General features: G+C 46.3%; 2 protein-coding genes across 8 annotated transcripts in view; both read right to left on the bottom strand.

Moving 5' to 3' along the window:
* Positions 1-10,091, bottom strand: part of RBM44 (RNA binding motif protein 44) — a 45,086-nt gene extending 34,995 nt beyond the window's left edge. The window contains exon 1 of the mRNA XM_081261896.1: positions 10,075-10,091. The gene's annotated coding sequence lies outside the window, so the exon portion shown is untranslated. The remainder of the gene's footprint in view (positions 1-10,074) is intronic.
* A 2,197-nt stretch (positions 10,092-12,288) lies between these two features.
* The window catches only part of LRRFIP1 (LRR binding FLII interacting protein 1), a 132,775-nt gene continuing 118,950 nt past the window's right edge, over positions 12,289-26,113 (bottom strand). For 6 of the 7 annotated variants that reach the window (XM_081260827.1, XM_081260828.1, XM_081260832.1 and 3 more), the window contains 5 exons: positions 18,075-18,124; positions 16,340-16,457; positions 15,642-15,721; positions 14,578-14,682; positions 12,289-13,114 (listed from right to left, as the gene is read on the bottom strand). In XM_081260827.1, the coding sequence (XP_081116953.1) occupies positions 13,004-13,114; positions 14,578-14,682; positions 15,642-15,721; positions 16,340-16,457; positions 18,075-18,124 (464 nt within the window). In that variant the 3' untranslated portion in view covers positions 12,289-13,003. The remainder of the gene's footprint in view (positions 13,115-14,577; positions 14,683-15,641; positions 15,722-16,339; positions 16,458-18,074; positions 18,125-26,113) is intronic. The other variant, XM_081260831.1, reaches the window with a different exon arrangement.

Here is a 26,113-nt window from a genome sequence, read left to right as displayed (position 1 = left end):
CAATAGTCAAAATAACTCAAATCAAGCCCTATTCTCTGAAAAGATGAACAAAAATAGATAAATATCAGAAATCTAAGAACTGAAACAAAAATATTCAATTAAAAAAGAAGCACCTTGCCAGGAATGGTGGCACACACCTGTACTCCCAGTAATTAGGGAATCTGAGGCAGGAGGATCATTTGAGCCCAGGAAGTTGGGTCCACCCTGGCAACACAGTGACAATCCATTTATTTCTTTAAAAACAAAAAAATTTAAACCAAGAAAAGGAGTACCTTAACAAGAGATAAAGAGGTACTTTTTTAAAAAAATTGAGATTGCTGTATACACCTTTGATGGATCATTTTCCAACAATAAAAACAGACACATTACTAAGAAAAGATTTTTAAAAGACTCATAGGTGAACAGAGACCCAACCACAGGAAAATTTTCAAAGGCTGAAGATATAGCCTGTGTCAATTTTTTTCCAAACCATCTTGGACCACAGAGAAATGGTGACAGGCAAACTTCAAACCTAATAGAAGAAATAACAGCAGGGCATGGTGGTGCACACTGGTAATCCCAGAGGCCAGATAGGCTGAGATAGGAGGATTTTGAGTTGAAAGCCAGCCTCAGCAAGGGTGAGGTGCTAAGTAACTCAGTGAGACCCTGTCTCTAAATAAAATACAAAATAGGGTTGGGGATGTGGCTCAGTGGTTGAGAGCCCCTGAGTTCAATCCCCGGTACCAACCCCCACCCCCAAGAAGAAAAAAAAGGAAAGAACATCATCACAGCAGGAACAACAATATCTCTCAGTATCTCTGAATGCCTACCATGTACCAGGCTGAACTAGTAAATAGTGAAATAAATGTTGCCCTATGGCACTCATTCTTAAGGCAGGACACAAGAAATAAAGTAGTAAGTAAAATACACAGTAGGTTAGATGATGAAAATGCAATGGACAAAAGCAAAGTATACAAGGAATGAGGGAATACTGATTTACCTGGGTATACATTTCAAGTGAATGGAGGAGGGGTATGACTTGAAGTACGGTAGCCAAGGAACATTTTTCTGATAAGGTGAGACTTGGAAAAAAACAACTAAAGAAACAGAAGGAAGGAGCCATGCAGACACCTAGCAAGTCAGGAGGCTTCTCTAATAATCTGGGCAAGAGATGATGATGTCTGGGAGCACACTGACTGCAGCAGAGAAGGTTGATTAGATCCTGGTTCTATTAGTTAGGACTGAGAAGATTTGTCTTACTGGAATGGATAGGAATGTGAGAAAACAGAATCAAGAATACCTCCCAAGAGTTTTACACATGCTAATTCTGAGATATTTATTAGACATTCAAATAGAGATAGAGGTCTGGAGATCAGTGAGATCATCTAGAGCTGTACTGACCAGTAGCCTTATATGGTTAATGAGTACTTGAAATGGGCAAATCTAAATTGAAATGTGCTATAAGTATAAAACACATACTAGATTTTGAAGACTTAATATGAAAAGAACAAAATCTCATTAACATATTTTGCCTAAATACACGTTAAAATAATAATAATTTCATATACTTGGTTAAATGAAACACTAAAACTAATTCTACCTATATATTTTTCGTTTGTTAATGTGTACTAAAAAATTAAAAATCACACACATTGTTTGCATTATGTTTCTTCTGGATAACACTGATTTAGTGATCAAAATAAATCTATGAGCCTGAATGTAATCATTATCTAATTGAAAAAGAAACAAAGAAGAGACCCAAGAATTAGGTGCCAAGGCATTCCAAAGTTAAAAAAAAAAAGCTGAAAAGAAGAACAAAGGACACTGAGAAAGACCAGTAAGTATAGTTATGGTATACTGGAAGACAAGTGAAAAGGCTGTTTGAAGAAGGTGGAGATAATTAAAACAATGAGTTGAGGGCTCACTCTGAACTGAACCTGGCAAACTAGAAGTCATTTATAACCTACAAAACTGATTCGGTTAAATGATGGTGATGAATGCCTGTTTGGAGTAAGTAGATTCACAAGAAAAGAACTGGAGAAAATGATTATACATAATTGATCCAATTCTTTTTTCTGTGAAGGAAAAGAAATAATTAAGAAGATGGGGGAGATAAGTAAAGAATTTAAAAATAATTAAAACCATGAACAAAATGAACTGATAAACCAAGGAAAGATAATTTTAAATATACTGCATAAAGTACTCATGCAAATTAAAATATATCCAGAGAAAAACATTCACAAACAGGGACTGAGCAATTATATGACTGTAAGAATCATAGTCATGTGCTGTAAAACAATATCTTGGTCAACAGACAACATCATGGTAATTCCATAAGATATCACCTACTTATGTGCAGATATACACGTACATACACACACATACACACTCAATGATATTTGAATGATGAAGTTGACTAATGACACATTTCTTAGAACATAGTCCTGTCACCAAGAAATGCCTGATGCAGTGGCACAGGCCTGCAATCTGAGATGCTCTAGAAACTGAGGCAGGAGGATTACAAGTCTGAGGTCACCCCAAGGAATTCAGTGAAATGTTGTCTCAAAAAATGTTAAGCAGCACAATTCACGATAGCAAGATTGTGGAACCAACCTAGAAGCCCTTCAATAGATGAATGGATTAAAAAAATATGGCATTTATACACAATGGAGTATTACTCTGCATTAAGAAATGACAAAATCATAGAATTTGGAGGGAAATGGATGGCATTAGAGCAGATTATGCTAAGTGAAGCTAGCCAATCCTTAAAAAACAAATGCTAAATGTCTTCTTTGATATAAGGGGAGTAACCAAGGACAGGGTAGAGACGAAGAGCTGGAGAAGAAGATTAACATTAAACAGGGATGATAGGCGGGAGGGAAAGGGAGAGTTAAGGGAAATTGCATGGAATTGGAAGGTGAGCCTCAGGGTTATACACAATTACATATAAGAGGAAAGGAGGAGTAGGAGAGAAATTATATAAGTGTAAGAAACGATTTACAGTAGAGGGGGTGGAGAGAGAGAGAAGGGGAGGGGAGGGGAGGGGAGGGGAGGGGGGATAGTGGAGAATGGGATAGACAGCAGAATACATCAGTCACTAGAAAGGCAATTTGTAAATCAATGGAAATGTAACTGATGTGACACAGCAATCTGTATACGGGGTAAAAATGGGAGTTCATAACCCACTTGAATCAATCTGTGAAATATGGTATATTAAGAACTATGTAATGTTTTGAACAACCAACAATAAAATAATAATAAAAAAAAATGTTAAGGGCTGGGGATGTAACTTGGTAGAATATCGCTTATCTAGCATGTGCATGGGCCTGAGTTCAATGCCCAGTATAAAAATAAACTGAGGGGCTGGGGTTGTGGCTCAGCAGTAGAGTGCTCATCTAGCATGTGTGAGGGGCTGGGTGCAATCCTCAGCACCACATAAAAATTAATTAATTAATGGTATTGTGTCCAACTACAACTTAAAAAATATTTTAAAAAAACTGAAATGAATTTTAAAAAAATGGCTGGGGATGATGCTTAGCCATAGAGTACTTGTCCAGCATGCTTATGGTCTTGGCTTGATCCCCATTACAGCACAAAACAAAAACAAAAAATGCACAACTACATATTAAAAGATGGATAAGCCGGGCGTGCTAGTGCACGCCTGTAATCCCAGCAGCTCAGGAGGCTTAGGCAAGAGGATTGCAAGTTCAAAGCCAGCCTCGGCAACTCTGCAAGAGGAGGTGGCTCAAGGGTCTTGAGTTCAGTCTGGGGTACCAAGAAACAAACAAACAAAAACAACCACCTTTGTATTATCAGAATGCAAATCGGAATGGGTGAATTTTTGTCTATCAGACTTGCAAAGGCTGACCAAGACGACTGAAATGGGCATTCTCACGCCGGGAGAATTTAGACTGCCCTGCCCTTCTGAAGGGTGCCTTTGCAGTGTCAAGATTTCAGCGCGCGTGTCCTCTGGCCTGGACGAAGCACAGTCTCGCCATGTTCTGGTGGGAGAAGAGCGGGGCAGCTCGGCCAGCAATTCCGCTCCCGGGCGCGCCCACCTCCGCGCCCCTCGGCCAACTCGCCCGGGAACCCCTGTGGCACCACCGGCCCGGGCTCCTTCGGTTCTGCCCGCGGGCGCCCAAGTCCTCCCACCGGCGCCCTTTCCACCTGGCGGTTTCCCGCTCGCCCCGCACACACCGGGCCCGCGTCCGCCTCTATCCTCTAAGGCGCCACCGGCTGAGCCCGTCCCGCCGCCCCGCACGGCGCGCACTCCCGAGGTCCCCCGGCTCGTCCCGCGCCCAGGCCTGTCGCACCTCCGGCGCGGCCGTCGCCGCCACCACGCAGGCGGACCCAGCTCTCGGCTGCGGCCTCAGAGCGATTGACTTCTGGGCGCCGCGGTGCCTGTTGGGTAACGGCCGCCGGCGGCCCGCCCACCGCTTGGCAAAGCGCCCTGCTATTGGTCGGCGCGAACAGGGCAGCGCCGTGATTGGCCCGGCATGCGGGCGCGAAAGAGCGCGAAGGAAACTGCCGACTTGGCTTCCAGCCTCGTGGGGGACCAGGAAGGTCTGGGCCTTTAGCTTTCCTGCCTCGCCGCTCAACACCCTCGTGGGACTGCACGCTCTGTGGGCAGAAGCCAAACTGCCCGGCGACGTCTCTCGCGGTGGCTACACGGCCACGCCTCCCGACCTGGGAGTCCCAGCGCTGGCTTCTAGAAGCCCCATGGGCAGGGTGCAGTCGAGGGCCAGGTGCGGGCCCTGGCCCTGGGTGCATAATTGAACGGGGACACCTCAAACTCAGTGGTCAAAACAGATGACACTTCCCTGCAAGCGTTTGAAAAAGTCAGAGGCAAGGAAACTAAATCTGAGATGAGTAAAACCTCCAAATTGGTGCTCACAATTCTTTCCTGGTCTCTACAATAGCTCCACAGAGCAGTTCCTGATGTTGTCTCTAAACTGGAGTGTTTTGTTCATCGTGGGGGAATATATTTTATTTTTTTGGTACAGGGTATTAAACCCAGAGGCACTCAACCATTGAATCACATCCCCAGCCCTATTTTGCATTTTATTTAGAGACAGGGTCTCACTGAGTTGCTTAGCACCTCCCGGTTGCTGAGGCTGGCTTTGAACTCGCAACCTCCTGCCTCAGCCTCCCAAGCCGCTGGGATTACAGGCGGGCGCCACCGTGCTTTGGCCCGTGGGTGGATTTCTTTGTGCATTACTTTGTTCATTGTGGATTCTTTTTTTTGCATCCCCCTATGCCTGATTTGGTTTTAGCATTTTGAATTTTTTAAAAATAAACAGTTGTATTAAACTATTCTTTGATAGTGAGTTAGAATTTTTAGAAATTTCTTTCCTGTGCTGGCAGAAATATGTCACATGCTCATTCCATTGTTGGTCTACCCTATGAATATAGCGGAAAGAGGCATGTCCTCCTTCCATAGGCCAAAGTTTCAGACTACCGGAGGAAGCCTAGAATTGGTGGTGTGCGGGGACAGGATGTCCTGGTCACCTGGGACAGGGCCCTGGACAGCTGGGCACAGCCCTCACGTTGTATCCTGGGCTGTAGGCAGACGAGCTGAACTGGCGCAAGCGGGAGAGGGGTTGCGGGATCACAGGCAGGAAGACAGAGGCAGGTAGGTGGGTGCACGTGAGACGTTCCCTGTTGCTGCAGGCAGAAGAAACATTCCTACCAGCGACTTCAGCAGCCTTTGTGCAACCCTGGGTTCCAGCACTTTCCACACCCGTAGAGCTAGCTGTTCCTTGGTCTCCTCCCACCCAGGGCTCACTTAAGTCGGGCTGAATCCTGGTGTCTGGGTGTGCCGCCTGCCATCCACCTTTTCCTGCTGGGCTGCTCTGCCCTATTGGACTTTTCTCATTGGTATGGGAGTTTGTGTTTTTGTTTTGTTTTGTTTTGTTTTGTTTTTTTCAGTCCTGGGGATTGAACCCAAGGGTGCTCTACCATTTAGCTAAATCCCCAGCCCTTTTAATTAATTAGTTAATTTTGGTTTTGAGGCAGAGTCTAGCTAAATTGTCCAGGCTGGCCCTGAATTTGCCATCCTCCTGCCCCAGCCTATTGAGTTGCTGGGATTACAGGTGTGTGCCACTTTACTGAGCAGAGTTCATTTTATCTTGATGTGAAGCTTTACACTTTGATGAAGTGTATTAATCTGTGGCCTTTTTTTCCAGTGATTTTACTCCATCCTGAGTTCAGAATAATTATTAGCAGTCATTTTAACTTGCCTTTGCAATTTGATTTTTTACACATTTATTTATTTGGGGGGTGCAGCTTGGTGATAGGGTGCATGCTTTACACACACATTCTGGTTCAATCCCTAGCATTTCCTCACAATTTTTCTTATAACTTTTCAATATTTTAACATTATTGTTTCATGTAGAAATGCAGAAAAATGCGGAAGCCACATCCTGGGAGTCCTCAGGGAACGCAGCAGGAAAATATGGTGAAGCAATACCTCTCTGTGAATAAGGATGGGCATCCCATTGTCCTGTCACTTTGCACCTTTGTAACATGCAGAATAGATGGCGAAGGCTGCTCAATGCCACCACACCAACTTTAATCAGAATTATCTAAGCTAGTTACCATGTTAACTTCCAGATGACAATTAGAATAATTTTGTGTGATTACTCCCAACAATATCTCAAAGTCATTTTAATGAGTGCATTAAATCTATAAACTTGGGAGAAAGCTACATCTTCATAGTACTTATTTTTTTAAAACATCAAATTGTATACTGCTGCGCCCCTCCCCTGACTCGGGCAACGGCAAGGCCCTACTGAGGTGGATGGCGCAAGGCGTCCATCCTCTGGAGGAACGCAGTATGTTTCTGGGAATGGGCTGGTTTATTTCTGTATTCCTTTAATAAGTATAGTTGTGACTTCTCATATGACCATTAAGTTTGAAGGAAAAAACATGACTTTCCCAATTAATGCAACTACTTCTAAAGAATGGATCTGTTTGCTTTAAATGCAATGATTCAGCTGTGGAACGTAAATTGTTAATGTTTAATGAAAAACCCCCTGTAGGAAAAACAGTCAAGGAAGTTTTTGAGAAATTAAATTAAAATCTAGAGAAGAAGAATTAATGTTAAGAAGACAGATTAGTGCTTGGTACTGGGCAACTTGTTCTTGTTCCTGTGCACAATGGTTTGTGCTCTTACTCTTGTTTGATTAAAATTAATAACAAGTTAACCACTTGCCGTAACCATGGCACCAGTTCCAGTCAGTAAGTCAAAAAAGAATAGTCAAGGTATAGGCCAATAGTTGGGACATTTCTAACTATTATTAAAAGTTAACTAAGCAGAAACAGCTCAAAGCAAAACTCGAACTAAAAGTAAAAATGCTTGCTTATGCATAAGCCAAGATACATTCTTCTATTCTAATTGTAGCTATGTAATATTTTGTTTCTTTGAATAATGATTCCTGTTTTGTAACCACAAAGTACTGTGAGCCTGCCAAAATGAAAAGTATATATGATTAACTTCACAAGTAAAGACTGGGATTCAGCACCTTCACTTTGGTGTCTGTGTTTTTCTCCACCCCCTTTCGCCGACTCCTCACCATCCGTTCGTCTCCTGAGACCCCCTGTTGGAGCTGGTCTCCGACAGTATACTTTATTTGTTGATTTTTAGGTGGTGCAGAAAATTGAATCCAGTGCCTCACATGTGCCAGGCGAGCTCTCTGCCACTGAGCCCCGGCCCCAACCCATTGTACTCATTTTTACCATATACATTTCAGTAGTCTTTCATGTAATCTCTCTCAGCCAAACGAAAAATTCTGAAGACTGAAGTCAGTAACTTGCCAAGTATATTCTTCTCATTTTATGAATGATTGAGGATTAGTCTTTCTGCTACTGTCTTTATTTACCTGGATAATTGGCTCCTGAAAGAGGAGCATGTCCAGCTCTGAAGGAGAGGACGATGGTGGAACATGGAAATCTTGGTGAAGAAGAGGGTGAGGCATTTGTGGTTCACTGAATTAAGCCAAGGTGGCCACACTTGAAGACCCTCCTGGGCCAGTCCCTCTAAAGCAGAGATGAATCTCATAGTCCAAATCTGCCACCCCAGGCCCTCTGCAGTGGGATAAGCATGGAACCTTACTCTCTGGACTGGGAGGGGTGGTGATATAGAGGGGCTGGGTGCACTTGGAGGCTGTTTGGGAAGCTCTTACCTCCTGAGTGCCATGTACCAGTACCGCCATCTATCCTCGCTGGTGACCCAATGCTGGGCTCATAAAATCTGACTTTTCCTATAACTCAAAGCATGCAACCACAGAGAAGTACCTTTTCACTGATCCAGGGATGGCTCTTCGACCTTAAGGATCTGTAGAAACAGAGTGAGCCACTGGAATTCTTTATTCTTAAATAGGGGACACAAAGGGGAGGTTCCATGGAACATTCCACCCCAAAAAGGGCAAAGGGGTAGGATTACAAAGGAAGAGGTGAGTGTAACTCGCCCCCTGTGGGTAATACCTACACCTGGAGCCACACCTTGCTATCTGAGCTGGGCCAATGCCCAAGTCACTACAAAAAGTAGTAATTGGCCAGAGCCTCCTGCGTCAGGACCTAAAGGTGTGTTCATGCAGGGCAGCTCCTGCCATGCCAGAACTCTTCTAAGTGCTGAGCCCCTGGTGGCCTCTCAGTGGAGTGGAATGGTTATTAGCAGTAGCCAGAATTGTAATACTCTAGGACCCTCCATTTAGCAGTATGTTTTCTGTTCTTCTGGGTTTTGTTTTTTTTATTTGTTTGTTTATTTTTTTGAGACAGGGTCCCACTGTGTTTCCAGGCTGGCCTTGAACTCCTGTCCTCAAGCATTCTTCACCTCAGTCACAAGTGGTGTACACCTCAGTTTCCTTTTTAAATGGAGGCAGTAAGAGGACCCACAATGGGTTACTGCAAAAATCAAACATAACTACAAATGTAGAGGAGGCAGTGACATAATCAGACTTGTAAAGAGGTTCAGTAAAGTGGGTTGGGAGCGGGAAGAAGATGCCTGGCCTGGTCCAGAGGAGGGGGTGGTATGGATGGAGAAACGATTGGCTTGTGAGGTCTGTCCAAAATGGAACTGGTAGTGCTAAGGGGCAGGAAGGGTCCAAGTAACACCAAGGCTCGGACAAGGGGGTGGCATGGCTGATGGTGTTTGTATTAAGGGGGGTTGGGGAAGAAGGAGTTGGTGGGGGCCCTGGTGGGAAGGAAGCAAGGAGTTCTTGGCTTTGTAAATTGATGGGTTTCCTATGCTTATATTCTGTTACCTTTTTCTTAGTGAGAAATTTTGCTCATCCTCCTTGACACCCTTTGCTGGCACCTTGTCCTCTCCATAACTCTGCTGAAATATTCTCGTCTCCTCCTGTGCCTCTAGTCAGTTACCACCCGCCTCAGGCAAGACCAGCTTCAAGATTTGAAAATGGCATCTCTGTTGGGGGCAGTGGCACAGGCCTGTAATAGCAGCAACTCAAGAGACTGAGGCAGGAGGATCAGTTCAAGGCCAGCCCCAGTAATTTAAAAGACTCTGTCTCAAAGTCAAAAAATAAAAAGGGCTGGAGTGTAGCTCAGTGTTAAAACATCCTGGGTTCAATCTTCAGTACCAATAAAAAAAAAAATCCCCAATTCTTTGATACTCTTCCTTCCAAGAAACAGATAATTTCCTTCCTTTCCACCTTGAAACATGGCTTCCAGTTTGTCTCTGTCTCTTCTAGATCCCTCCCCTGGAGGGACCACGCTGCCAGGTCCTGAGCAACACTGGAGAGGTCCGTGTGCTGACTGACCAAGGCCTCCAGCCAGGGAAGTGAGGCTCAGCAACCACCACATGAATGAGCTCGGAACAGAGTCTTCAGACCCAGGTGGACCTCCGGATGAATCTGCCTGGTTGACTGTTTGCTGAGAGACCCTGAGCTAGACTACTCAACCACATCACTCCCAGATTTCTGACCCACAGAAATCTCCTGAGATAATAAATACATGTTGTTTTAAGCTGCAAAGTTTGGGGTTGGTTTGTCATAGAGCAATAAATAACACACAGTGAATCCACGAGAAGATTGCTCGTGTGAATTTGCATGGACACCAAATAAAACAGACACACTTTACCTTTACACAAGCTTCAGGATGACTTCTCCGCTCTCGGCCTCAGGCTCCCCAAAAGGGAGAGCAAGAGAAAGTCACGAGAGGCTGGCGAGAGAGAGAGAGAGAGAGAGAGAGAGAGAGAGAGAGAGAGAGAGAGAGGGAGGGAGGGAGGGAGGGGGGGGGAGGGAGGGAGGGAGGGGGAGAGGGAGAGAGGGAGACATACAAGGGACAAGTGAGTGAAACTCAACCCCAGGGTGACACCTACACCTGAAGACCTGCCTTACTGTCTGAGCTGGACAACGCCCAAGTCACCATGAGATGTAGCGATTGGTCAGAGACCCCAGCTTCACGACTGGAAGGCGTGGTCATTCAGAGTGGCTCCCCACAGCTGAGGCTGGCTTTGAACTCAAGATCCTCCTGCCTCAGCCTTCCAGACCACTGGAATTACAGGTGTGGGCCACTGTGTGCAATCATTCTTAGTAAAATCATGCAAATACACACCCACACAACTAGATGATGTTTAGTGTAAAATGATCACACACACACACACACACACACACACACACACACACACATAAATACACGTAACTATGCCGGCAATTGCATTTTCCTGACTCAGTGGTCCTGTCCTTGCTGCTGGGAGTCTCTCTTTGAGATAAGACTAGCTGATCTGAATCAGATATTCCCACCTCTCTTTTTTTTTTTTCAAACGTGCCCTTACTGCTGCAATATCAGTGAATTCACTGTTTATTCTCCCACGTTTTACTTTCCTAAATCTCAGCTGTGCTAACTCTTGGTATTCAGGGCAATTTTTCCACCTTATTATTTTTAATATTTAGTATAATAAAAACCAGAGAGTTTCTCTTTTATATTACTTCAAGGTTGCCCAAATTGTTCATGAGAGGAGGGAGTAATATTTTTTTAAATGGTATCTGAAAAAAATTAGATCTAGATTTTAAAAGAGAGTGCATTTGATATTCTTGATATGGAAACATTAAATCACATCACCTAAAACTACACTTGGCAAAATGATGGTGGAAAAGAACTACCACTCTTAGTCCCTGTAAAACTCCATCCTGGCTGAGACTGGCTAAGAAAATTTGAGCAGCCAGTGTGGCAAAGTAGAGCTGAGCTTTCCCTGGGGCCACCAAGCTGGTGGCTGGGGAGAGGAGAGGAGCTCATGTGGGGAGAACTCAGTCCCCGGGCCCAGGGATGTGATTTATTCAGAGCCTGTTAGACAGGGTGCTGTCTTCAGAAGGTGGAGCTTGGTGGGTGCCCACAGGCCCCTGGTGGTGGTGGTGCCCAGAAACCTGGGTGGCATGAACACAGACCTAAAGAAACTCCCCACTGCTGTTGCCTCCCACCCCATGTGCAGCGTAGGAACCTCTGGGATGTGGTCACCGTGGCTGCGAGGCTTCACATGCTTCTAGCTACACCCTCTCTCCAGGTCTGTGGTGCTCTTGTTGCTATGCCACCTAGGGCGGGGGTGCAGTTTTGAAAGGAGCCAGACCCAGCCACCTTGGTGTAACTTCACTCAGGACCGTGGCTCCTGCTGAGCACTCACATAGGAGCCATCCAGAAAGGGTGGTCAGGACTGCTCTGGCTGAGCAAGAAGCCAGTAAGGGGAAGGCAGGGAGCTGGACGTACACAGTCATGCCCCAGGGAGTGGACAGGCAGTGGCATCAGGGAAGTGTGGCCGCAAGCACAGGGCTGGGACAGCTGTGTAGCTCATGAGTGATTAGGAGCTGGTGTCCAGTGAAGTGCTTGGAGGATAGGCCCAGGTGAGGTCCAGCACTGCCCTGGCTGTGTCCCTCACACACCCCCAACTCACACCCTCACTCCAGCTTCCTTCAAGTGTTGATGCTAGGCATGGTTTGGAATGATACTGCCTTGGTTTGCACTTGCTAATATCGTAAAAAGGTGGCCTCTTTAACCAGTCAGTCACATGGGAAATACAACGTGTACAAAGAGTAATTAAAAATCAGCAAGCAGCTGAGTCTGCTCTGCTTTTGCCCTTGATGATATTGTAGCTGTCTTTACTCTGGCTTCCTACTGCTCTCATTTCATTTTTATCCCAGGTGCCCTGATTGTATGAATATATCTATTTTTTTTTTTAAATAAGAAAAAGAGTTGATTTGCTATGCTTATAAAGATTTAAAAAAATGACCATAAATACACAGAATAACAAATATCAGTTAAGGAACTTCTTTCCCAGTGGGAAAAATAAAAACCACATAGTTCAAGTATTTTAACATTTAAATTTTTATTTTTCCAACAGCACATTCTTAAAAAGAAGTTAACAACTTCAATTTCAAATATAAGGATTAAATAATGCAAATGAAAAGCTGTCATTTTCAGTGAAGCTATTGCCTAATTACCCTGGAAAAAAGTATTCTCATGACTGAACTGAAGCAAAAATCCATTAGCAGAGCTTCACCTGACGCTGTGAAGAGTCTCTTAAGGTCACTTATGTCTAGACCATGCCCTTGTCTCCAGCCAGAGTTATGCTTGGTCATGGCTTGTGGTTCCACAGTGTTTTGTGTATGAAAAGCATTGACTAAGAGACACGACTGAAGTCGCTCCAATTGTAGGTTCTGCTGCGGAAGGAAGTCCCAACACTGTAACGTCCCCTTCACCTTCATTCAGAAAGACACATGAAAAGAAAACTCAAGTCCCACCTCCAGCCTGACTCTGATCACCATGTAGTGGCACTGAGGCTGCTGTGCATCAGATCCGAAGCTCCCGAGAGGCCCAGTGTGCTTAGAAGAGACCTGAAGGTTCCACCTGGTGGCCCAGCTTGGGGCAGGTGCCTGTAGACAGAGGCATCTGGTGGCCACTGGGGCTCCTTCTGTCAGAGGCAGGGGAAGAAGCAGCACTTCCAGGCGGCACAGAGAAAAGCCCACGGCGCCACGCTCTCAGTTGCCAGCCAGCAGCTGGCACTCAGAGCTGGTGCTCACTGCTGGGTCAAGAGTGCGCTCCTGTTTGCTTTCATCTTCTCCAGGCGCTTCACCAAGTGGCCGTTGCTCACCTCAAGCTCTTCCGTTTTATCTAAGGCTGAGCGGAGCTGAAAGCAGGGAGAGGCAGTGAGCTCCCAGGAACCGGTTTCCTCCCAACAACGCGGGTCCCCTGTGGCCGGAATTCCAGTCCCATGGAGAACTACAAGTACTGACTGAAATCCTAAAACGCCCAGGTGTCTGTGTGCTTCTTAATCTAGAAGGTGGTTCCAGGCCATGGTTCTGGCATCACGAGTCACCAGGAAACCTCCTCCTCTGAGACTAGACCCCAGACAGGGTACCACTGGGGACCCTGACACTCTCACACCGGGAAGCAAGGCAAAAAAATACGAACCAGAGCGAGCCCGGGGCCTCAGGCGAGGAGGCCCCCATGGCTTGGGGCAGTCAGGAGCAAGGTCTCCATGGCCAGAGACCAAAGCAGGAAGGCAAGAGGCTGGTTGTGGCTCAGAACCTCGGCTGAGCAGAAAGACCAGCAGATGCCCCAGGGAGGGAGCTACAGGGGCATGGAGATGTGGGAGCATCTGCGGCTCTGCTTCTACCCAGAACCCATAAGTAGGGTGGTGGGGCCCTAGGACAGATGAACCTCCTCCACCCATGTCACCAGCAGGGGCAGAAGGGAACGCTGCTGGCGGGAAGTTTCCCCTGGTCAGGCCTGGGGCGTTCCTGCCAATAAAAATGAAGCATAGCTTCATGAACCACCACACGGGAAGGGCAAGGCCACCTGAGGTGAGTGTAGAAGCCACGAATGGCAGCAGAGATGCCCAGAGACTGAGCAGGGTCAGATCAAAGTGGAAAACAGCAAGTTGTGCTTGGGACGTTTAAAGGGATGAGATACAACTTACAACAGTGCTGTGCCCCAATGTACAGACCCACGCTCACCAGGTGCTGTGAACATGGGCTGGGTGAACAGCTTTGCAAAGTGTCTTCAGGAAGGTAAGATACGGGTAGTTCTTTTTTAATACTTATTTTTTAGCTTTAGGTGGACACAGTATTTTATTTTATTTCTATGTGGTGCTAAGGATCGAACCCAGCGCTTCACGCGTGCCAGGTGAGTGCTCCACCACTGAGCCCTAGCCCCAGCCTAAATACACGTAGTTTTTAAAGAAAGCTTGGCAGCACAGCAGATGGCCTGTGCACAATTCAGCCTCTCGGGGCACTTCAGACAGTGCTGGCCGCTGCCCACGTCCAGGTTTGCTCCATGTGACTACGTATGTAGGCATAAGTGGCCTGGCTGCTCCTTGATCTCACTAATCAACTCGACATTTATGGATGGGTCCTGTGGTAGATGCTCATTGGCTGGTTGGACAGTCAGGGCCAGTCAGGGTCCTGGTCCTAGGCTCCTGACTGGCTGCCCTGCCATTGCCTTTGTTAGGACGATAGCACTTGGTGTGGCTGGGGACAGCTGGCCATGCACAGCCTCATGGCAGATTTAACCCAAGTAAATCCTCCCTTGATGGCCCAACCAGAGGAACGGCCACACCACTCTTTCCCTAAGACAGTCTAGAAAATTTACCTCTCTTTGGAGTTTCCGTTTTTCTGCCTTAAGTTCATCTTCTATTTTTTCTGCATTTTCAGCAGCTGATTTATAACGTGACACTTGGCTCTCTAACCTTATTACCTGAAAGGCAGGGAAAAGCCATCTGTATAAGTCAACAGGTCCGTTTTCTTCTTCTAATTGCTTTATTCTTCTCGAGAACATAGGGACTGACTGACTTAATGAAACAGAGAATACACCCTGCGAGTCACAGTGACACAGCCCGTAGGAGAGGACTCAGCGTCTGGCCAAGCAAGGCGTCTGTGCAAACAGTGGCCCGGCTCTGAGCCGGCAAGGGCTTCTCTGCCTCAGCAGTCACAGGTAATCCTCAGGCCTGGTGCCGCTGCCCTGGCGTCTGTCCTGCTGGAGAGCCGTAGGCTGAGGAAGAGCAAAGGTCCTGCCAGCACCTGGCTCCAGGCTGACCTCTCCCAGGAGTGGCAGGTGGGAGGTGGGAAAGGCAGAGCAGGAGTGCAGGCACCTTTGGGTGGCAAAGGCGGTGAATGCCTGCCAGCATGCTTCATTAAGTGGCACACAAAAAAACAAAAACCCACCCTGGGGTGTGATCACAACGGAGGGGGAAAGAGCCTGCTTTGACCTCTTCCTTGGATAGGACACAGATTGTCCTTGGGCCCAGCATCTGGAGGTGGGAATACCCCAAGTTAGATACCAGGGAGAACTGCTCTGGCTAGCAGAGAAAGGCAGAGTGACAGCATGAAGTGTGTTCAATTAGCTAAATTACTTTTAAAGGAGCAAAGTTTTAAAAAATTCCCAAGCCACATTGGCTATCTTTTACAACTGACCAGTATTTCTAAAGGATTGAGAGAACAGCCTAACCCTAATAATCATCTCTCCTTGCACTTGCTCTTTCTCCAAGAAACACCTTGAGAGACTTGCTGCCTTCATTTGCCCATATCAGGACCATTTTTGGTTCTAAAAATCTCTGCTATTTTGTCCCCAGCCTTTCAGGTGCTATTTTTAGCCAACAAAACTTCAGTTAAACATCCGTTTGACTGCCCATGACTGCTTAAGAGGTGCTCACATACATTTTGTTCTAATGCAGTTATCTCTTGCTCAGATTTTGCAAGTTTAAATTTGAGGTCGCTGATCTGTCTGTTGGCATCCCCTAAAGGTTGAAAGAAAAGGAAAAACTGTTAAGCTCTTGGGCTTTGAAAATGTTAAAACAGGAGTTCCTGGGAACCATGTCTTTACTTTATAATCATCTTGCAGATTTCTAAGTGCTGGTCTGTGGCTCCACAATGTATTGGAGCCAAGGATCGGAGAAGGCGTGGTGTGAACCCAGGCTGGGAAAGTGCCTCTGTGATCCCTGCTTGGGAAGGTCAGGAGAGCCCAGGCGAGCGCCACCCCTGAGCCAAGACCATAGACCAAGGATGGAGTTGGGACGGGGAGGAGGGATGGGCGTGTTTGGTCTCCTTTAAACCTGTTTCTAGTTATTGCCTTAAAAAGTGCCTCCCGGTCTTTCCTGCCATCAGCAGATTAAGACTGCAGTGCCCAGCAGAGCACTCGTGGCTCCCCTCAGTGCACACTTGCACCTCTGGGGACGCCTGCTCTACGCCACAGGCCTGGAAAGCAATATCCTTGCTCTGCCCACAAAGAAGTGCCTTTGTGCCTCTGTATCCAGGGTCTCTGGGTGGGGGATGTGAGGGCTGCTGGGCTTTCTGTGCCGTGATGGCTTAAGGACAGCGCGCATTACAGTGTATTCTGCACAAGAATTGACATTTACTCTGTAGATCCACGAGGTGCATGTCTGTCCCGTTTTCCAATGCAGCATCTTCAGGGCGCAGACTGTCTAGCTTGCCATTCTTCTGTCTCCCCTCCAGCTGCCCTTTGAGTTTCTTAATCTGAAACACCCACCAGTAAAATAAGTTAATTTCTCTATTCCAAAGGAAACCGGAAAGCTGAGTTTGTGCCCTATGGGAAGGGAAGCAAACATAAAGTGAAAACCAGCCCCCAGAAGCACAGCAGGCCACGGCCTGAAGCTGAGTGCCCTGTGCCCAGGAGACAGGGATGACATGACTGAGCAGGAGAGGACAAGGCAAAAATTGACAATCTGCCCTGCACTACACCAGCCAGAGGGACTCTCCCTTTAATCAAGACCAACTCCAGTAAGTAAATAAAAACCTTTTCCAATAGGTGCTCTTTTCAGAAAATACTAGACATACAACGAATGGCAAAGGAGCTTTCTTTACAATACCTGGCATGAATTGTTTTGTAACTTGGATGAAAAGTCGTTCTGAAGGTGAAATTCTTTGGGGACTCAGGAGGAGGATGTACATAGAGCCACCCAAAGAACCAGCCAACGGATGGCGAGTTAGTGTGCCATTGACCTTTGCTTTATTCACAAGAAGCCAGACAGGGCCACTTGGTGTCTCCAGGCCTAGCAGTGCAGGAACTAAATCCCCCCAAGCTGTGCCAAGGACCCAGTCACGCTGCAGGTTGTGCAGAGGTGTTTGCCAGTCTTCAGGGAGTGGGTGTCTACACAGCCCTGCTCTCCTGGGCAGGGAGAAACAGGAGGTGGGATCGGCAGCTGCAGAGGAGTGCTGGACACGCAGGTGCCCAGTGGCGAGCCTTGCCCTGCTTTCTAGCTTGCTTCTGACCTCTGTGGCATCCTCTGGGTAGCCATCTCCCTGCACCTCTGACCAAACACAGACCACGGTGCCTGCTGGTTCAAGGACACGGTGCAGAATGACAGTGGATACGTGTTAAAAGTTCACATTGTTTTATTTTTTTGTGGTGCGAGGGATGGATCCCAGGACCTCGAACATGACAGGCCATGGCCTGCCACTGAACCACACCCCAGACCAGATGGTGTTTCTAAAAGAACACAGGATCCCCGAGACTCCTGCCACCACAGATGCTTTATCCAGTCTTGAAAGAGTGTTCAACAGAATTGTAAAAAGTAAGGCAAATGCATTTGGTTAGTAGCTTCTGAGGGAAAGTTAGAGGAACTAGTTTCCTTAGAAGGTGTTGTGGAATGATTTAGTGACCGTCCTGAACACGGCAAGGACAGTATCCAGGATTTCTTGAGGTCAGAGAGAGAATGAAGATAAATCACAGTTAACAATGCTGGTCAACCATTCAAAGAAACGCCTGCCGGAAGGGACTGATCACTGGGCACAAGGCGGATGGGTGGTGACAAGCACCAGTGGGAGGAGAGGTGCTGGCAGCCACCAAGGCCTGGCCTCAGCACTTAGCCTGGGCCTTCCATACTAATGTGCAATTAAAGCGGCGATCCACTAGAACGTACCCAGCTCAGTACAGTGGCCTCAGGTCTCTGAGACCTCCTCCCCAACACTCGCGTGACGTATGATGTTCTGTTTGGACAAAATCAAGCTAAGGTTTGGCTTATGGTTCTTTTCAGGCATGATGTATTTAGGGGTTTTCTGAGTGCACTAGATGTCAGGACGGGAAGGCTTGTGGCTTCACGTGCCCTGCTAAAGTAATCAAAAGATCATTACCTGTTCCAGCAGGCATTCCCGTTCATCAATGAGCTTTTTCAACCTAATATCTGAAGAGAGGAGAGAGACACAGGTTTGGGTGAATGGCACGCGGCGCCCTCCAGCGGTGGCTCGCCAGGGGATGCTGGTTGGGGTTAGTGAGATGAATGATGAAGGCAGAGTTACACACGTACCATGGTGGATGAGGCCAGGCAGGACGGGGAGGTACTCAGCCAGGGGAGGCGCCACCTCCCGACTCACTTCTGGGAGCAGCATCCGGCTCATGCAAACAGGCTAGTCTTCTACTTAGGTTAGCATGCAAGAACGCCAGGCAAACCACACTGCAACACAAGAGCTCACAGGCTTCACGCTTCAGGTTGCCAGGGGCAATACGCACCCCTTATCACGACACAGGAGCACCACGGCAGCCTTCCTCCCTGAGCTGACAGCTCGGGTGTACCTATCTTGTTTCTCTTGTAGACTCACCAGTGACAGTTTTGACTCTGTTTACAAATCCAAGCACGCTGACAATATGCCCTAACCCAGTTACTCTTTGAAGGCAAGCGAAGGGATGGCTGGTGTTTTTACACACCCCCGCCAGGCACCTAAGGATGTGTACAAAATGTGTCTGTAGCCCCAACACCTCTGTGCAGGAGGGTACTACAGCGTTCAGGTTCAGCGGGACCAAGACCTGGGAGTGTTCACATCTGCTTAAAGGCAAAATCTGGAGAACCGAGGCTGACAGGGATGCACCCGCACACACTCCGCAACACAGGCAGGCCCTGTTCTAGCAGCTTCCGTGCATCGGCTTGTATCAGCCCAAGAGCCCGGTGGGTGGGCCATCACTCCCCTCTTTAGAGAAGGGGGAGGCCCAGGGTGGTGGTCCCTGTCCAAGGCCTAGCAGCCCGGCCTCGGGGTGCTCCAGCACTTCCAGTAGTGGTCTCGCATCTCTGGGAGGGATGCGGACCCCTGCCTGAGCTCGGATTCCAAGGGGACCCTGCCCCACATTGCTTAGCTCTAAATTCTCCATCGAGTAAAATATTAATTTTCATTTGCCGTGTGAGAAGAAAATGACCCACATAAAATGTGTCTTTGTTTTCATTTAAAAAACTATCTGGCCACATTCTAATCCAATTTACAGGTTTTGTCTAATTTGTTTTCCAAAAACCCTATTTTGAAAGGCACTATGTAACAAAAGAGGAGAAATTTTTAAGCAGAAGATAAATTCAGGATCCTTTCTGGAAATGCATTTTAAAGGCTAATGGTGTCTTACAGTTACTTCATTTCTTCCCTTTCATAAATGCATCTAACACAGAAATTAATTTTTTCGTGGTCACAAACTTGGTTCTTTTATCCAATATCACTTTCCATCTTATCATACATATTTTTTACTCCTATATACAAAACACTGAATACATCTGAAAATGATCCTGAAGATCATATATCCATTGTATAATTTTACTATCTTTTATTATTTGAGTCTAAGAAGTCTCCAAGAAGACTTTAAACTTTTAGAAAGGTAGTAGGAAATAAATTTTAAAATGTAATCTTAGTGAAAGAAAAAAATATAGGTGATCTGACTTTTAGTCTTATAGTGAGACTATTAGGAACTTTAGGAAGAGAAATTTTAAAGCTGAATAGGAGAACAAAAGGAAAACTAAACAGCTTTCAGAAAACGGAAAAAAGCAAAATAACTTGATATAGAGAAAATAAAAGTACCACTTTTCAAAGCTTTAAAAATCAACAAGTGTAACTTGCTTGGTGAAATGGCACATCAGTGGTAAACTTACCGTTAACACCTAACCAGAATACTAAAGACCCAGGATTACCCTGTATTTATGCAGCAAGTAACCTTGCTGGTCAGAACTACTCCTGCACAGGCAGGTGGAGACTACTCAGCCAGCCCCTGAAGTGTTTAGAAATGAAGCACAGAAAAAGGTCAAGTCCTGATTTTAGGGCTTCCTTCTCTACTGGGAAGCTAAAATCAGAAGACTAGTAAAGGTATTTTAATGATATTGCTAAAGAATTGCATTTTTAAGAAATGTGTTTTAAAAAAAAGAAATGTTTTTTTACATATTAATAATATATTAATGACTCCAGCAAACTTTATGGTACACATTTTAGAGATCCATGAATGGGGAACAAAGAGGGAGAGACTTCTAGAAACTTCCTGGGTAGGCAAACAAGTACTGGGATCCTCAGTCATTCCTTTGGCCTGTGTGTTGTTAGTTCTCCATCCAGGGGCATCACGATTCGACTAACAGCACCTGACAGCCGGCGCAGATCTGATCCTGGCAGGACCAGCACGTGTTCTGAACCTGACACACACGTGTGCTTCCCTCCCCTTCGTTTAGGGGTCTGGGCATTTGGAAGGAATCTTCCTATTGGTTCCCTTGGCTCAGTGGCCATGGTGGCCTGCTGCCCCATGGGGTCTCCTTGGAAGGGACCAGACCAGAGGGACCCCAAGCCCTCTGAACCCCAGGAGTAGCCTTCCAGGGTCCATTGGGTGTTCATTGGGTGTTCTTTTAATCAGAAGTACGAAACATCATAGAAAGTAGTCAGTGCAGTACAGTTCATTCTTAAAAATGATTTAAAAAATGCCACTGCTTTCTAACCTTTGCATAACAAAATTAAAGCCCCAAATCTGTTCTTTCTTATTTTCTATATAGACTCATAACTATAATTTTGAAGGAAGACTTACATTTTAATATCATAGGTATTTTCTGATTTGGGGCTGAAACACAACCAAGGTTTTTAAGATCTTGTTGAATGAACACTTTTCTCTATTCTGTTCAGCCTAAGTTCCTCTGGCTGAGAGATAACTTTGCAATTCTCTTGAGTTTGACACTGAATATGCCTAAGTTAATCACTTCTTGGGGGCTGAAGGGCCCTCCGTAGGACAAGCAGGGGCTGGGCTGGGCTGTGGTGCTGTCACATCCACAGGGCACAGAAGCTGATGTCTGCATAAAGGCACTGGAAGGACCAAGACATGACTCTGCTGCGGCACGCTCCTCCCTTGATTGTCTGCTGCTGATTCTCAGCTTCGGCACCCCACTAGACAGCTGAGCCTGTGCCTGTCCACTGGCCAGTGCCTTCAGCTATTCAGCGACCAGTGTGCTTGTCAGTGAACAAATGAGCAGGTGAGTGACAGAGGCTGGACAGTGAGCTCAAGGACCTGTGGTGTTCCTGATGTCACGTGCTGCTGGAGAACTTGGGGGAAAAGGACGGAGCTCAAGAAGACCAGAGGGTGTTACTCTAGTGTCTGGTTGTGGGGGGCCTCTGAAAGTTGAAACGAGAGCTGCCTTCCCACACACGCTCCAGCTCCAGCACACAAGAGGCTTGGCTGCAGTGACATGGACCAGGGCCCCTTGCATCCTGCAGAGCCCTTGGCTAGAGCCTCCAGCGAGTCCCCCACTTTCGTGCGTTCATGGCACGAGAGGATTCATCATACCCACTGTCCTCTTCTTCCGGGCACTTGAGCAGCACCGATCAAGGTTTACTGGCCACTTTAATCATTCTCCCCAACTACTCTATGTTGGCATGCTTAAACGGAGACCCTCCAGCTGGGCCCCACCTGGGGGGTCCAGAGCATGGCCCTCGACCAGTGCCAGGATGGCCCCAGGGAAGGCACATACCTACTACTGCCAGGTGGTGAGGAATAGAGGCTCAGAGCCCTGTGGGGTCAGCAGCCAGGAGCAGGGTCACTGTGTGAAACAGCAGCCAGGGTCAGAGGTCAAGGAGCCCACAGACTAAACCACAGCCTTGTTAAATTATAAAATGCTTTTATTTTAGTTATGTAACACTTAGGTTCGCCTCCAAATTTACTGAGGTTTTGGTCTTTCTGTACTCAATTATATCTTGTAACAGTTAATACAAATTCCAATAATCTTATAAAGTGTCAATGGCATTCATAATATACATTCCCTTGTGATTTTATACTTTACCATTACTTTTTACTTAATTTATGATTATTTAAAATTTTTTTATATAGAAAAAATATAATTTTCCAGGCAGATCAAAACAAAAAATTCCAGTAAAAATATACTGAGGATAACAAATAAAAATACTTATACCAAAATACCAAAAGTGATTCAACTTTTTAAAATATCCTAGTTTAATCTAATGAGTAGTTTGCACTAGAACAAGTACTGTTTTGTGTTGCTCTTTTGAATAATGACTAAGACATTCAAACAGAAAGAGAAGTAATTTTAAGTTAAAAAATTTTAAAAGACTGCCCTTGTCTAAATACCACAGTAGGAAATGCAATTTCAACATATTTCTTGATAAAAATATTTAAAAAATAATCTTCATATACATTGAATCTGATACTTCATAAGCATGAAGTGAAGTCAAAATCTACAAAATAAACTTGGTCATCTGGACAATGAGATCCAAGGGTATTGGCATGAAATTAAATACATGAGGTAAAGAACAAAAAGACCTCCCTAGTGCTTTCAGATATTTACTTGTTATCCCCAAAATGATCAATTATTGGCCTGAGGTGCGTATCTTATCACTCAGTGACCTACATGCCATTTGGACATTTATTTCAGTTAAATAAAATACTATGCAGGTTATAATGTACATGTTAAAATCAAATATGGAAGTACACAGACCTGAATGAGACGTATTAGTTTAAATATGCACAATATTCATGATGCAGAAATCTAAGAGTGCTATTTGGTCATTTCATTGGATGTTGATATATTTGGTCAACATCGACATGCATAATGGCCTGGGGTCTAGCGAAGTAGTTTTACTTCAGGCTAGAATATAAAAAGAGTACGTATACCTTACTGTTTGCTGCTACTGGAAAGCTCTCCATCAGAACTTACTCTGAAAACAAAGGTCTTTCTTCCTAATATGGGTGACAACCTCAATGATTAAACACGAACCTGTAGGTAACAATGTAGCTAATGCAGTAAGTGAGTCACTGTCATACAGTACATCTAGATCAAGTAGGACGTTCTGCACGGTTGCCAGTGAGGTCGAGGAAGGCGTCTCTGACGCCTGGACTTGCTGTGCGGAGTGGGTCGGGCCTTCTCTGCCACCTTGTCTGGCGCCCGCCGTCTGCCCGTCTGCGGCCCGCCTGCCCTAGGACATGGTGCAGTCTTCTTTGCTCTTGCCCCTCTCGCTTCCTTCTCCTGCTTCTCTTCCACCCTCTGAACTGGAGTCCCCCGTCTCCCCTGCTGCTGCCGACAACTCCCTGCTTTCTTGGCCCAGGCTGTCCTGGGCCTTGTCAGCCACCTGACCTGGGTGTTGGGACGGATCCTGCCTCTGGGCACTTTCTGAGGGGCTGTTTTCCAGCAGGGAGCTGTGGTCCCCTTCTTCCTTCTCTGGTTCTAGAGGACTGCTCTGGGCGCTGCTGGCTGCTTTGGCATCATCATCTTCATCTAATACTTTATCACTAGCACTAGCACCTGACGACTCCACTGTCCCACCTTCAGGATTCAACGTGCCTCCGTGAGACGTTCCCCCTGCCCTGGTCTGCACATCACCGACCTCTTGCTGAAGCTTTTCATTCAACTCCGTTTCACGATTCCCCGGACAATCAACATGCTCCCTGCTTCCTGCCACAATTTTCTGCTCTGGATTTTGGGTCACCTCATTTTGTGATTCCACTATGGGTTTCTTGTCAGAAAACTGCACCTGCTCTTCTTCCTGAATCTCGCCCACCTCTGCGTCCTGATAGCTCAGTTCTTTCTTAACACCCTCAAGGGATTCTGCAGCTGCTGGTGATCTTTTCTTCTTGTTTTTCTTCTTCTTGTTCTTATTCTTCTTCTGGGGTGACTCTGATGCCCCCGCCTGCTGGTCACTCTTCTCTTCCTCTGGTTCCTTGGCAGCAAGCAGCTCACCTTCAGCATCGGCCCTACCTGAGCCTGTTGCTTCCTGATGGCTGCCCTTGGCTGCTGGAGCACCAGGGACGGGCTGGGGTTCTGCGTGGCCTGGCTCCTCCTCCCTCACCTCCGCAGCTCCACCCTTTTCTGCACTGTTCTTCCCATGGGCTTCTGTGCTATGAACTGGGGCCTCTCTCAGCTCAGCTGCCTCCCGGTTGGTGAGCTCCTTCTCTAAGCTCTGCCCTGCACTGGTGCTAAACACACACTGTCCACCTTGAGTCACTGGGTCATTACCAGGCTTCAGAGGACTTGCAGGCACTGTGCCCACTTGCTCCCCAGCTGGCACCCCCCCTGCCTCTACTATACTCCCCAGGTGACCCCCACTTGGCCCTCCAGCATCTGTCCTGTTCATTCTTTCAACTTCGGGTATTGGCACAGGAGCAGATTCCTGGCATGTTTGTGAGCTAACCTCTTCCAAGTCGCTTTTCCAATCCTCCTGCTTTTCTTTTTCCTGCCTTCCTACAGATGGCTCACTTTGGCTTTTGATATCCAAGGCAGTGCAACTGTCCTGCCCACTTGTGGGTACTGGGGCTTCCTTGTCTAAATCCCTCCAATAGCCAGGCTGCTCTAGGGAAGCCCCAGTTTCACCATCTGGCACATCTATGACCCCTCTTGACTCAACCTGCCCTGGACTTTCAAGGAAAGCAGTATTCTCTAGAACTTGGTCGTGAACCTGCTCCTCACAGTTAGCATTTGTTCTGGGTCCTGGGGACGGGGCACTGTCTCCAGAGGTTTTCTGTTCCTCCACATTTTCACCAGGATGTGATACATAATCCTTTACTGTGTCCTCTTTGTGCTGTTCTTGCTCAGTATTCTGCAAGATTGCTCTTTTCCCCATATTCTCCACAATTTCATTTTTCACCTTCACTTCTGTGGCTCTTCCTAAAAGACCATTGAGAGAATTGAAGGGACCCCATGATGCGGTGACCACTCAACATATATTAAAAAGTAAACACAGGTTCTAATACCCACCCAGCCCTGTTCCTAGAGAGAGTGAGTCATCAAAGAATCACATGAAATGGAGGCTTCTGCTATTTCAGTGTGGCAAAGCAGCAACTGCATTAGCAAGAATCTGATCAGTGAGGCCTGGCCACCATCTCCAAGGCAACAGTGTGCTGGTGCCGCCGTGCATGATCTTTTCAAGGTGAATTCACGTTTTAACACAAAGAAACAGCTCTGGATCAGAGAGCCAAACAACCCAAAATGATGGGTTTAAGAATGGACTGCAGGTCCGTTCCCATTTCCAAATGTACATCCTGACACCTCGTGCTTTTCCGGTTATCAAGTGGCTTTGCTGATCAGAGCCCCTAAGTGGCTCTCAAATTGTTGTTTTTAAAGAGTGTTCAGTTGAGTTTCAGAAGCTTAGACTCAAGATCCATCTCAATGAGGATACCTTTAAAATAGCTCCTATAAGGCAAAGAGAAAGCTATGCTCCACTGCCCAAGCATTGTCTTCCTGAAAGAGTGTCCACATCTGTCCTGAATCCTCAGCTCAGCCCAGGAGCCTGTGCATCCCAGCAGGAGGCAAGGCTGGATGCCAGGGGACCACTTAATTAAGACACTGTTTACAAGTAGGAAGCTTGACACTGCTTTGGAACAAACAGTTATACTTGAGATTCTCTAAACAAGCCTGCGCCTATTAGATACCATGTTACTGGAAGCCAAAGCCTGACAATCTTGTAGCCAGTCGTCTCCACACTGGGGCCATGACCCCAGGAAAATAGGGGAGATACTAGCACTACGATTTAGTTTTATTTTACCTTTTAAAAATTTCTATTATTCTATATCTTATGAGGTACTTTCTATATCAATGAAACAGTACACATAAGTACATTAAAAGATAACATGTGTATTGATAAATTCCCACAATCCTTTACTGGCGGGATATGTGAGCTAAAACATTAAAGACCATCGCAAAGCTGGCATTTAAGCAGCTCATGGTGGTTATAAAAGGTATGCAAAACAGCTATTGGACAAGAGCAGCATGGTCAATCCCTACCTGCTCAGCACCCCTTCTAAAGGCATGATGGCAATTCATTAATTCACCTTTTCTTCCCAACAACTTTTTCACAGTTCCAAGTGCTGTCTTTAGGAGTGGTAAAGATAAAAAGGGACTTCCCTGGGAGGTGAGTCCTGAGAAGCTAAAGCCTACAGGTTTCCATAT

This window comes from Spermophilus citellus (assembly GCF_964194105.1).
Source record: "Spermophilus citellus genome assembly, chromosome: 11".
In the NCBI taxonomy this organism is placed as follows: Eukaryota; Metazoa; Chordata; class Mammalia; order Rodentia; family Sciuridae; genus Spermophilus; species Spermophilus citellus.
The sequence above is the reverse complement of the archived record's forward strand: the minus strand, read 5'-3'. Positions and strand labels throughout refer to the sequence as shown.